The sequence below is a fragment of the Lepus europaeus genome, chromosome 5, assembly GCF_033115175.1.
Source record: "Lepus europaeus isolate LE1 chromosome 5, mLepTim1.pri, whole genome shotgun sequence".
In the NCBI taxonomy this organism is placed as follows: domain Eukaryota; kingdom Metazoa; phylum Chordata; class Mammalia; order Lagomorpha; family Leporidae; genus Lepus; species Lepus europaeus.
Genome location: NC_084831.1, coordinates 117,102,969 through 117,117,040, shown reverse-complemented (window position 1 = coordinate 117,117,040; position 14,072 = coordinate 117,102,969). Strand labels below are relative to the sequence as shown.

General features: G+C 44.0%; 1 protein-coding gene across 5 annotated transcripts in view; it reads right to left on the bottom strand.

Moving 5' to 3' along the window:
* The window catches only part of SETDB1 (SET domain bifurcated histone lysine methyltransferase 1), a 28,187-nt gene extending 19,745 nt beyond the window's left edge, over positions 1 to 8,442 (bottom strand). For 2 of the 5 annotated variants that reach the window (XM_062192201.1, XM_062192204.1), the window contains exons 1-3: positions 8,217 to 8,442; positions 7,097 to 7,384; positions 5,498 to 5,649 (exon numbers count right to left, since the gene is read on the bottom strand). In XM_062192201.1, the coding sequence (XP_062048185.1) occupies positions 5,498 to 5,649; positions 7,097 to 7,356 (412 nt within the window). In that variant the 5' untranslated portion in view covers positions 7,357 to 7,384; positions 8,217 to 8,442. Of the gene's footprint in view, positions 1 to 5,497; positions 5,650 to 7,096 lie in introns of those variants that run through there. The other 3 variants (XM_062192203.1, XM_062192202.1, XM_062192205.1) reach the window with 3 other exon arrangements.
* Positions 8,443 to 14,072: the final 5,630 nt, after the last annotated feature.

The window sequence follows — 14,072 nt, the reverse complement described above, 5'->3', positions numbered from 1 at the left end:
AAGCCACAGCACCAGCCCCAAAATGCTTACTTTTTTTTTTTTTTGGACAGGCAGAGTGGACAGTGAGAGAGAGAGAGAGACAGAGAAAAAGGTCTTCCTTTGCCGTTGGTTCACCCTCCAATGGCCGCCGCGGCCAGCACGCTGCGCTGATCCGAAGGCAGGAGCCAGGTGCTTCTCCTGGTCTCCCATGGGGTGCAGGACCCAAGCACTTGGGCCATCCTTCACTGCACTCCTGGGCCACAGCAGAGAGCTGGCCTGGAAGAGGGGCAACCGGGACAGAATCTGGCGCCGCGACCGGGACTAGAACATGGTGTGCCGGCGCTGCAGGCGGATGATTAGCCCATTGAGCCGCGGCGCTTGCCCAAAATGCTTACTCTTGAAGAGCACTGTCTAAGGGAACTATGTATGACAGAAATGTTCTATATCTGCACTGTCCCATCTGTTGGCATTTGACCACTAAGTGCATATGAAATATGACTAGTGAAACAAATTAATTCTAAATTTCAACTGAAGTTTAACTCACATTTAATTCTTTGTTTTGCTCTTATTTAATTATTTCAAAGGCAGAGTTACAGACAGAGAAGGAGAAACAGATACACACACACACACACACACAGATCTTCCAACCACTGCTTCATCCCCCAAATGGCCACAACAGCTGGAGTTGGGCTGGTCTGAATCCAGCAGCCAGGAGCATTCTCCAGGTCTCCCAAGTGGGTACAACGGCTTAAGTACTTGGGCCATCCTCTGCTGCCCTCCCAGGCACACTAGCAGGAATCTGGATTGGAAGTATAGCAGCCAGGACTTCAACCAGCGTCCATATGGGATCCCAGTGGTGCAGGTGGCGGCTTCACCCACTATGCCACAACTGGTCCCTATAATTCTTTTAAATGCATATATTCACAAGACTGAAAATATCATCAGCTGGGACAAGAACCAGTGCCCAAATGGGATGCTGTAGCAGAGGCTTAGCCTACTACAGCACAGTGCCAGCCCCAGCTTCTCAGCTTTCAATCCAGCTCCCTGATAATGCACCTGGGAAAACAGTGGAGGATGGCCCAAATACGTAGGCCCCTGCGACCCAAGTGGGAGACCTGGATGAAATTCCTGGCTTCAGCCTGACCTAGCTCCAGCCTTTGCAGCCATTTGGGGGAGTGAACCAGCAGACAGAAGATCAATTTCTCTCATTCTGCCTTTCAAATAAATAAAATAAATCTTTAAAAAAAAAAAAAAAAAAAAAAGATGGCCAGTGCTGCGGCTCACTAGGCTAATCCTCTACCTGCAGTGCCGGCACACCGGGTTCTAGTCCCGGTTGGGGCACCAGATTCTGTCCCGGTTGCTCCTCTTCCAGACCAGCTCTCTGTTGTGGCCCGGGAAGGCAATGGAGGATGGCCCAAGTACTTGGGCCCTGCACCTGCATGGGAGACCAGGAGGAAGCACCTGGTTCCTGGCTTTGGATCGGCGCATCACAGCAGCCATTTGGAGGGTGAACCAATAGAAAGGAAGACCTTTCTGTCTCTCTCTCTCACTGTCTAACTCTGCCTGTCCAAAAAAAAAGAGCTTAATTAAAGCCACAGGCAGCAAGATTAACACAATGAATCAACTTTATCCTCAAATAAAACTAAGAAAATAATTTCATTCACATCAGCACCAAAAATGCTTAGGAAAAAATTTAACAAAAGTGTAAGATTACAAAACATTGCTGAGAGGCCAGCGCTGCGGCGTACTAGGCTAATCCTCCATCTGCAGCGCCGGCACCCTGGGTTCTAGTCCCGGTTGGGGCGCTGGATTCTGTCCCAGCCGCCCCTCTTCCAGTCCAGCTCTCTGTTGTGGCCTGGGAATGCAGTGAAGGATGGCCCAGATCCTTGGGCCCTGCACCCGCATGGGAGACCAGGAGGAAGCGCCTGGCTCCTGGCTTCGGATCGGCGCGGTGTGCCAGCCGTGGCGGCCACTTGCTGGGGTAAACCAATGGAAAAAAGGAAGGCCTTTCTCTCTGTCTCTCTCTCTCACTGTCTAACTGCCTGTCAAAAAAAAAAAAAAAAAAAAATTGCTGAGAAAAACCAAAGACCTAAATAATTGGAGAGATATACCATCTTCATGGATAAGTCAATACTGTTAAAAAGGCAGTATTTCCCCAGCTGACCTCTAGATTCAATATAATCCCTATTAGAAAATCCTAGCAGGTTGTCATGTGTATGTGTGTGTGTGGGTGGAGGGTTTTAGAAACTGACAAGTTGATCCTAAAATTTATATGGAATATGTATGAAATAACAAATAAATTTACAGGACTTAACAATAATTGATTTCAATACTTACCATAAAATTATAGTAATTAAAACACTGTGATGCTGGTAGACATTTAGATTAATGTGACAGAACAGCATTCAGAACTAGCCCATTTACTGATCAGTCAGATGAGTTTTTTCTATTTTTAAGATTTATTTATTTGAATTACAGAATTACAGAGAGGGGAAGGGAGAGACAGAGAAAGGAGAGATTATCCATCTACTGGTTCACTCCCCAAATGACCACAACAGCTAAGGCTAGGCCAGCCTGAAGCCAGGAGCTTCTTCCTGGTCTCTCATGTGGGTGGTGGGGTCCCAAGGGCTTGGGCCATCTTTCACTGTTTTCCCAGATGCTTTAGCAGGGAGTTGGATCTAAAGTGTGGCAGCCAGGACTTGAATTGGTGCCAGATGGGATGTTGGCACTACAGGCTGGTAGCCTAACTCACTGAGCCACAGCAACAATCCTCATATAAGTTTTTTTTTTTTTTTTTTAAATTTTAAAAGATGTATTTATTTATTTGAAAGAGTTAGAGAGAGAGAATCTATCTTCCATCCACTGGTTCATTCCCCAAATGGCCATAATGGCCACGATCTGGCCGGGCTGAAGCCAGGAGCTTCTTCCAGGTCTCCCATGTGGGTGCAGGGACTGAAGTATTTGGGCCATCTTCCACTGCTTTTCCCAGACCATGAGCAGTGAGCGGATCAGAAGTAGAGCAGCTGGAACTTGACTCAGGGACCAAATGGGACACAGGCAGCAGCTTAACCCATTACATCACAATGTTGGCCACCCAATGTGTTTTTAAAATATTTTCTATTTTTTCGAGAGGCAGATATATGTGTGAATATATATCTATCTGCTGGTTCCTGGACTGAGCCAAAGCTGGGAGCCAGAAACACCATACAGGTCTCCCGTGTGGATGTCAGGAACCCAATTACTTGAGCCATCATCATTGCCCTTCAGTGACTGCAGCAGCAGGACAGTAGAGTCAGGTGCTGGAGTTAAGAATTGAACCTAGGTACTCCAATGTGGAACACAAGTGCTTCAGCTGGCATTTTTACTGCTTGGTTAAATACCCATCAGTCCTAAATGGATAGTGTTTTAACAAATGGTGGTAGAAAAATTCGGACTGGTGTTGTGGAACAATGGGTAAAGCCACTGCCTCTGATGTCAGCATCCCATATATGAGGACTGCTTCGTGTTCCAGTTGTTCCACTTCTATGCAGTCCCTGCTAATGGCCTGGGAAAAGCAGCAAACGATGGCCCAAGTGTTTGGGACCCTGCCACCCATGTGGGCGACCTGGATGAAGCTCTTGACTCCTGGCTTTGGCCTGCCCTAGCATGGGCCCTTGCAGCCATCTGTGGAGTGAACCAGTGAATGGAAGACCTCTGTCTTTCCCTCTCTAATGCTGACTTTCAAAATAAAATCTTTTCTCCTTTTTTAATATTTATTATTTGGCTTTTTATTGTTTAAATATTTATTTATGCATTTATAAATAATCTCTAAGTGAATAAATTTATAAATTATAAGATTATAATAAATCTTTACCAAAAATATACAATTAAGAAAATGAGAAGATCAGCCACATGGAGAAAATAATTATAAGATGTATCAGATAAATACAAATTGCCCCTACAATATGTAAGTATTCTTAGGGGCAGGGGTTTGGTGTAGCAGCTAAGCCACTGTTTTGAATGCTCACATCCCGTATCAGAGTGCCTGAGTTTTAATTTTGACTGTTCTCTATTTCAGTTTTCTGCTAATGTACACCCTGAGATGCAGCAGTAACAGCTGCAAATGATAAAGTAAAAAAAAAAAAAGCTCAACATTAGCTATTAGGAAAATATAAACTAGAATGACAACATGAAACCACCATGCACCCTCTCTAACTTTGCCTTTCACTTAGAAAGGTTACAATCAGGAGCAGGTGTTGTGGCACAGCAGGTTATACTGCTGCTTGGGACGCCCACATTCCACATCAGAGTGCCAGATGGAGTCCCAGTTGCTCTGCCTACAATCCAGCCTCCCACATCCTGGGAGGCAGCACATTATGGCCCCTGCCACCTACACGGGAGACCCAGATGTAGTTCCAGGCTCCTGACCTTGACCTGGTCCAGCCCTGGCTCTTGTGGGCATTTGGGGAATGAACCAGCAGACGAAAGATCTCGGTCTCTGTCTCTCTCTCTGATACTCTGCCTTTCACGTAGATGAGAAAAAAAGAAACAAAAATAGAAAACAAAAATTGCTGCACTGAAAAGAAGCCTCAAATTTCGTTTAAAAGAAAAAAAAGCTAAAGATGAAAAATAGCAACGAGTACTAGCAACGATGTAGAGTCTTGAAATTCTCACAGTTTACTAGTGTGAAAGGAAAACTGTATAACTGCTTTGTCTATAGCCAACAGTTTCTTCAGGTCAAACATATACTTAACCATAAGACCTCGCAATTACGCTCATTGGTAGAATACCCCCCTAAAAACGAAATATAACACTCACATATAGACTTACACATTAGTGTTTACAGCAGCATCACTCAAAATAACCCAAACTGAAAGTAACTCAAATGTTATAAACTGAGGAATGGACAAAATATTATTCCCAAAAGGACAAGCTATCGATCCATGCAACACAGATGAATTTCAAAAACAGTGACAAATGCTGAACCCAGAAGACTAGATTTTGTATAATTCTATTTATATGAAATTTCTAGAAAAGGTAAAACTACAGAAAAAGAAACAGATAAGTTGGGGTAACAAGGGATACTGAGGGCAAACTGGCAAAATTGAAAGTTTCTGGGAAGATGTAAATGTTCTAAAATTAGATTACTATATCAATGTACTAAAACTCATATCATGCAATTAAAATGGACTAATTCTATGGTATGTAAATATCTTATTAAAACTGCTAAAAATAAAAAAAATCCCAATCTCTTGTTTTTGGATACATACACAGGTACTAATACCACCAATAAAGAAAAAAAAGGAATTCGGAACAGACATCACAGAGAATTGTGGGAGGGGGGGAGATATACAATCAGGGTATAGCACATAAGCAACACCTATATTAATAATGTTGCAATTTTTCTATACAAGTTAAGTAGTTTGCAATATCAAGTTACTGACAATGGTTTCTCACCTCTTATTGTCTTCTAACTGTCCATATTCCAGTGTTTCTACTTCAATCCTTAGACTTTCCTATCCAAAACCTCATCAATTACCTGAATCAATACTAAGGACATCATCATCTTCATCAGGAATCTCAATTATTTCTGTAGGCCGGGAAGCTTCGTCTTCAGAGCTACTGTCTCGGTATTGTAGTCCCAGCTTGGAGTAGAAGTCCTTCACCAAAGACTCACAATTAGTCACTGCCCTAATATTGGAACACATATAGAAAAGGTCAAAGCCAGCAAAGAAAGTAGAGGCATAGGACCCACTAGAATTTACATATATAATTAAGTACAGACTGTCCTCAACTTAAATGGACCATATTGCAAAGTGTCTCGGTTTAGAATTCAGGATGCTTTTCCCACAAAAAATATTTTAAATAACAGTTTCATTTTCAGACTAATCCCTCAAAACTCCAAAGTATAGTCAACTTATCTCTCAGTATCTATGTGGGACTGGTTCCAGAATTCCCCCTTGGATATTCAAGCCCCTTACATGAGATGGCGTAGTATTTGCACATAACCCACACACATCTTCCTGTATACTTTAAATCATCTCTAGATTATTAATAATACCTAATAAATGTAATTACCATATAAATAGTTGTCATGCATTTACAATGTAAATGTGAAGTAAACAGTTAGTATATGGCTGTACTGTTAAGGGAATAGCAACAAGGAAAAAAGCCTTTACATGTGCAGTATAGAAGGAATTTTTTTTAAACTATTTTCCAAAGTACAGTTGAATCCATGGATACAGAACCCACGGATACTTACGGTCAACCATGCTTTCAACGCTATATATTTATTTATTTATTTTTAACAGCCAGACCGAATTTATTCAGAGAAAATAAATTTGCAGAGGTGGGTGTCCAACTGCCAGCGTGGACATGATGGACCATGTGGCAGAAGGTCTCACCTTGTTATCTGAAAACATATTCTAAGTGGAGCAATGGAAGCAAATCTTCTGAGGAAGTTTAGGAACTTAATTGATGTTCCACAATTACATTCATACAGTAACTGTTTACAATTCTCATTCCCCAAAAGCTCTTATGAGGCGATCAAAGCAATTATTTTAAAATAGAGCACAAGAAGAAGGGGGCAGGCAGTGTGGTTCAGTGAGTTATGCCACCTCTTAGGATACTGGATCTTATATCAGAGTGCCTGGGATTGAGCCCTGCCTCTGCTTCCCATCCAGCTTCCTGTTAATGTGCCTGGGAGGCAGTAGATGATGACACAAAACTGGGTCCTTACAACCTACATGAGAGATCAGATGGAGTTTTTGGCTCCTGGTTTCAGCCTGGCCCAGTCTCAGTTGTTGTGGGCATTTGGGGAGTGAACTAGATGGAAGATCTCTCTATTGTTCTGCCTTTCAAATAAATAAAAATGAATAAACATTTTAAAAATAAAGTACAAGAAGGGGAAGTGACTCAAGTCGCTCACCTACTTCTAATGATATATTAGCCTTTGATAGATGAAAATTCTCTATATAGGTAATTCTAAAGTCAGATTTTGGACCACTTTGATATAAGGTAAAATTCTACACAGCTGTACTTTGTAAAGTATAATGTACTTAGTTCAGGATCATGAATAATTATACTCAAAGTGTCTGCTAAAGGAGAGGTCTCCTTCTCTTTCTCAGGTAGTCCTCACCTGGATGCATCATCAAAGAGCTGGTCAACATGAGCCACCTCAGATTCCTTCTGTATCACCCACGTCTCCAACTCTGCTAGCTGCTTCTTGCGCTGCTGGACACAATCCATCTTTTCCAGTTCTTCATCAATGAACTGCCGGAGTTCCTCCATGGAGATACCCAGCTCTTCAACCACTGCCTGCTGCAGCTCTGCAATCTCTTCAGACTCCACTGCAGCTGTGGCTGCCCCCAAGCCAATACATCCAGGGAGGGATGACATGCTTTTGTCCTCTGCATGGAACAGAAAACTAAAGAGACATTATAATCACAAAGCAGAATTTCATTCTCCTGATAAAACTCCTTTCTACTCTGCTACCTGTTATCCCAATAGCTTATGTTCTCTCTCCTCATTCTCCAAAATCCGATGCTGCGATTTTGTAAAGTTCTCACCATCTGCTATCAACTAACAGGCCGGACTAAGACTTAAAAGGTTGAGAGGGCATAAAGAACCTTACACATTAGTGAGCTACTGGAAATGTTTTAAGAAACCGAGGAGAACCAATCTGCAGAGAAACACATTTCTGTGATCTGTCCTGTTCCTTAACTAACGAGATAAGCCTTAGGCAACATGTAATTCCTAATTTGAACAACCTGGCCACAAGTGGGGAGTTGATTTCAACTCAGTACTGCGGCATTTTCTTTTATTACTTGTTTACCACACATTACTTCGTTCCCGTGCAGACACTTAATTTTTTAAGTCTAAAATATTTACGAACACAAAAGCTTGCAGCGAAAAGGTTTCCCCAAGAAAAGAAAAGTAAAACAACCTGGAAACAAAGTGTGGCTTCCTAATATCCACGATCCAATAACCCACAGAGTAGCGTTAACTGATTTTGTGATCAAATGGTTAAATCAAAACTGATGCCAGAATGCCGTACGACCCTAGCGCCAGTCCCAGCGCCTCCATTTTCCCTTTGCCGACACACCGGCCCTCGGCCCATCACCCGTTTGAGGGGTGCACCCCACTCATTTGCAAGTCCCCCTCAGTCCGGCGGCCGCTCGCCTCTCGGGAAGACTTTCTTCTCACCCCGGCCAACCTCTTCCCACAACACCCCAGATAAGCGTTCAGTCTCCGAATACCTCAATTACCAGTACTCCTCACACCTCCGGGCTTCCAGCTTCGGGGGCTCTTTTGCATCAACCAGACCCCAGACTCAGAGCCTGGAGCCGACCTCGACCCGAAAAACAGAAACTGAAGGGAAACGGGAGCAGGGGGAGGGGAAAACAACGTGAGGGAGGGAAGGGGGAAGCAAAAGGGAGGCCCGGAAGTAAATCTCAAGCGCCGTTCCGGTCACCGCGACGGTAGCCTGAAGGGGTCAAATCCAGAGCGGCGAGGCGCCCCTCAGAGGATAAAACGATCTGAGGTGACTACGCATGCGTTAAGCTGGGCCTTCCCGGGCTCCGGTAGAACGTCCGGCAGCGCACAGTGGGCGTGGCCAGGAGTAGATTACAGAAGTTCCGCCTCTCGCACCCGGCTCCCACTAGTGGCCGTTGAACTGCATTTATTGCCTACAAACACAATCGACCAACACTCAGTTTTTTTGTCAATTATACTGGAGTTTGTCTTTATTACATAAGTTGTAGAAATTGTAATATCAAAGGATATTAAGGTAATAAACACAACATAATAACTTTTCCTTCCTCCATCGTCGTTCCGCTCTTTTGAGGTAAAACAGTTTAGTTTTCTAGGCTTATGTGTACAAATCCATGATATTTATTGTTTGCTTTGTTTTTAATTAATATGTTCACCTGAAGCCAAAAGATAAAATTTGTCTTTTTGATAGCTGCATAATACTTGATTGCATGATTTAACCGTATTTAGAAAGCTAGATTGTTTTCTGTTTTTAGCCACTGCAAATGATGCAACAATAAAAATTCACATTCTTTGGGGCTGGTGCTGTGTTTTAGCAGTAAAGCCACCACCTGCTGTGCTGGCATCCCATATAGGTGGTGGTTCGAGTCCTGACTGCTCCTCTTCCTATCCCACTCCCTGCTATGGCCTGGGAAGATGGTAGAAGATGGCTCAAGTGTTTGGGCCCCTGCACCCACGTGGGAGCAACTCCAGGCTCTTGGCTTTGGCCTGGCCCAGCTCCAGCTGTTGGGCCATCTGGGGAGTGAACCAGCGGATGGAAGACCTCTCTCTCTCTCTCTCTCTCTCTGTCTTTACCTCTCTGTAACTCTGCCTCTCTGCCTTTCAAATAATAAATAATCTTTTGTTTTTTTAATTAACAACCTTGGGGTGGGTTCTGATTAAGATGCCCCTGTTCCAAACTTGGTTTGATACACACCTGCCTCCTGATTCCAGCTTCCTGCTAATGTAGGCTCGCTCGCTCGCTCTTGCTCTCGCTCTCTCTCTCTCTGCCTCTGCCTCTCTGAAACTCTTTTCCAAAAGGTTATGGCAATTATTAATTATTCTACTAGCAAATCTCTGAAAGTACGTATTTCCTTACATGCTCATTAGAACTGAATGTTAGCTAAGTTTTAAGGATTTGATGTGTGTTAGTGTCTGGGAGTCAGGTGTTTGGAGCAGTTGCTTCATTGGACATTCTCATCACATGTTGGAGTGCCTGGTATGTAGCAAGCACTGGGCAGCTATCATGTGTGGGTTTATAGGGAGTAGTAAGTCTGAAAGTCCTGGCTCAAGTTAGAAGCCAGGAATTTTATTGTTATTTTAGTATATGTGCTGCCAAAGCAAGCACAGAATTTTATTATTATTAATTCAATTAATACTCTATTAATTAATATTCTATGAGGTCAGAATAATAACCTGTTATTACTGTATCTTTTTTAGGTCTAAGAAAACTTGGACACAGAATTTAATAAATTTTCCAAAGGCACATAGCTAAAAAGAGCCGGGAAGCTTCAATGTACAGGTGGTATTATTGAATCATTGTTCAATACTGCTTGTTTATCCTAGTTTGGAAATGTCTATTTTTACATATTACCCTATTTTATGGCCTTTGTTTAGCTCTTTTTAAAAAATATTTATTTATTTATTTGAAAGGCAGAGATACAGAGAGAGAAGGAAAGAGAGAAAGAGAGAGAAAGAAGTCTTTCATCTGCTGGTTCACTCCTCAAATGGCTGCATCGGCCAGGGCTGGGCCAGACTGAAGCCAGGAGCTGGGAGCATCATCCACTCTTCCCTATGAGTGCAGGGGCCCAAGTACTTGGGCCATCCTCTGCTGCTTTCTCAGGCTCATTAGCAGGGAGCTGGATAGGAAGTGGAGCAGCAGGGACTCAAACCAGTGCCCATATGGGATGCTGGCCCTGCAGGCGGAGGCTTAGTCTTCTATGCCACAGCACTGGCCCCTAGCTTGCTCCTACTTCCCTCCTTCCCTCCCTCCCTCCCTCCCCCTTCCTTCTTTCCTCTCTTTCTTTTTAAAGATTTATTCATTTATTTGAAAGGCAGAGTTTCAGAGAGGCAGAGAGAGAGAGAGAGAGAGAGAGAAACAGAGAGGTCTTCCATCTGCTGGTTCACTCTCTAAATGGCCACAACGGCCTGAGCTGCACTGATCCGAAGCTAGGAGCCAGAAGCTTCTTCCTGGTCTCCCACACGGATGCAGGGGCCCAAGGACTTGGGCCATCTACTGCTTTCCCAGGCCATAGCAGAGAGCTGTATAAGAAGTGGAGCAGCCGGGAATTGAACTGGCACCCATATGGGATGCTGGCATTGCAGGCAGCAGCTTTACCTGCTACACCACAGCACCAGCCCCTCTTATTTCTTGCCAGGACAAAATAACCTCCTGATTGGTACAACTTACTCTTTTTTTTTTTTTTTGGTGCAACTTATTCTACGATCAATCCTGCACATAGTTCTAACATGCAGTTCTGACCATGTTACACACTCCTGCTTCTTTCTTTGTTTCTTTGTTTCTTTCATTTTTAATGAGTTTTTATGTGCGTTTTAAGATTTATTTATTTGGAAAGTATGTGGGAGACCTGAAAGGAGCTCCTGCATTCTGGCTTCGGACCAGCCTAGCTGTGTCCATTGTAGCCATTTGGGGAGTGAACCAGCAGCTAGAAGACCTTTCTATCTCTTTCCCTCTCTGTTTGTAACTCTGCCTTTCAAATAAAAAAAAAAAAGAATTGAAAAAAAAGAAAGGGTTACACAGAGAGAGATCTTCCACCCACTGGTTCATTCCAAATGACCACCATGGTCAGGGCTGGCAGGCCAAACGAGGAGCTAGGATCCTCATCTGGGTCTCCAATGTGGGTGCAGGGGCCCAAGTCCTGGGAAGATTTTCTTCTGCTTTCCCAGGAGCATTAGCAGATAGCTGGATCAGAAATTAAGAGTCACTGTCTTAGACCATTACTTATCTCCTGAAATGAACACCAGCCTCCGTGCTAGGATTACCTTAGTTGATTTCACGTGTGCATTATCGGTGTGTGGCTCTATCTCCCCTGCTGGCGTCTGGACAACTTAAGGCTGGATCCTGGGTTTTTGTTGCTTTTATAATTGTTTTCCAGAAGATTTATTTATGAGTCCAGTGTTGTGGCTTAGCTTGCAGCACTGGCATCCATATGGGCACCAGTTTTAATCCCAGCTGCTCCACTTTTGATCCAGCTCCCTGCTAATGGCCTGGGAAAGCAGCAGAGGGTGGCCCAAGTGCTTGGGCCCCTGCACCCATGTGGGAGACCCGGAATAAGCTCCTGGCTTCTGGCTTTGGTCTGGTCCATCCCCTGCTGTTGTGGCCATTTAGGGAGTGAATCAGTGGATGAAGGATTCTCTCTCCTCTCTCTCTCTTCCTTCTCTGTGTAACTGTGCCTTTCAAATAAATACAAATATAATCTTAATTTTAAGAAAGGCTTACTTATTCATTTGAAAGTCTGAGTTACAGAAAGAGGAAGAGACAGAGAAAGAGATTTTCCACCTTCTGGTTCACACCCCAGATGGCTGCAATGACTGGGGCTGGGTCAGGTTGGAGCCAGGAGCCAGGAGTTTCATCCAGGCCTCCCATGTGGGTGTCAGGAGCCCAAGTTCTTGGGCCAAGACTGCTGCTTTCTCAGGCTCATTAGCAGGGAGCTGGGTCAGAAGTGAAGCAGCCAGGATTGACCCAGCATTCAGATGGGATGCTGGCACTGCAGGAGGTGGCTTAATCCACTGTGTCACAACACCAACCCCTGAGATCCTGTTTTTATCATCTTTGTTTCTCCTAGCACCTGATATATTTTCCCTGTATATATGGTATCACATAATGTATGATGAATGAGGGCAAATCTGAACCCTACTCACATTGAATTACATTCTGTTAGGTTCTTTCTGCTTTCCAGGATGCGGCTGTGGGATGGAATGTTGAATAGGATGCTATTTTTGGAGCATCAGATTCTGGTATGACTAATTCATCATCCTGAGAAAGCTGAAGGAATCAGTCCTGAAGAAATCAGCTGAAGAACCTAGAAGTGTCTTCTAAGGCCTTGTAACTCAATTAAGTCTCAGGTCCTATTCAAGATACTGAATTAGAATCTGCGTTTTGGGATGGAGTTGTGACACAGCCGTTAAGCTGATGCGTGGGACACCTGCATCCATAGGGGAAGTGCCTAGTTTGAGTCCCCGCTATGCTGCACTTTTTTTTTCTTTAAGATTTATTTATTTGAAAGGCAGTATTAAAGAGAGAGAGCCACACACACACAGAGATCCTCTATCTGCTGGTTCGCTCCCCAAATTGTGGCAATGGTAGGGCTGGGCCAGACCAAAGAAACCAAGAGCCTAGAGCTTCTTCCGGGTCTCCCATGTGGGTGCAGGGGCCCAACCACTTCAGCCATCCTCTGCTGCTTTCCCAGGAGCATTATCAGGGAGCTGCATCAGAAGTGGAGCAGCCTGGACTTGAACCAGCGCCCACATGGAATGCTGGCATCACAAACTGCTTTACCCGTTATGCCATGGTGCGGGCCCCAATGCTGCACTTCTGATCCAGCTTCCTGCTAAGGTGCCTCTTTAAGGAAAAAAGGAATCTGACTTTTAATAAGACCTCTAGATAATTTATTCACTAAAATTTGAGTGGCACTATAGCAGAGGCAAGTTTGAACTGCATAACCCTATATAGGACAGAGTCTCACTAATTAGGAAGTCAAGCTCTGGTTTTCTGCTTTTAAGGTCTGAAGACTACCTCTTAATCTGGTCGTAACATAAATGACTCACATTATTAAAATTTACAAGTCATTATAGACAGCTGATTGTCATTATTAATAAAATGTAATAAGTGAGTGGTACACCAACCGGGATACTCAAGTGGTGCGCTCAGCACATTCAGTCTTTTCCTTTGTGTACAGTGGGAAAACCACAGCTACACACTACTGAATACCTGACTGTGAGGAATCATAGCTCAGGGGCCAAAACCTTAGGATGCCAAGTAATCCTTTTCCTGCAGACAGACTCGAAGGGAAATCAGAGCCAATGTGCAGACTGTTGAGTGATCTCAGGATCAAAACCTTTGGATTGAAAACTCAAAGGTTAACAGGCACCAAGAAAGTCATGGACAGGAACAAAGGGTGACATATAAAGGCTGGCCACCTGGGAAGTACGTATTTCACCTCAGGAGCAGTTGCCGCTTAGCTCCAGCTAATTTTTGTCCTGTCCAATATAGTGTTGCTAGACCTTCCCATTTTTCAAGTGGATTTAGAAATCCATGTCTGGTGGGTGCCAGCATAGCGCGTAGTCCAGCAGGCTAGGCTGCCACTTGAGGCAGCCATACCCTGTATTGGAGCGCTGGTTTGAGTTTTGGATGTTCCACTTCCAATCTGGCTTCGTGCCAACGTGTTGGGAAAGCAGCAGAGGATGGCCCAAGTACTTGGGCCTCTGCTACCTATGTGAGAGATGGAGTTCTGGATTCCTTGCTTTAGCCTAGCCCAGCCCTGTTGCAACCAATTGAGGAGTGATCCAGTGGATGGATCACTCTGTCTTTCCCTCTCTCTGTCACTCTGCCTTTCAAATAAAGA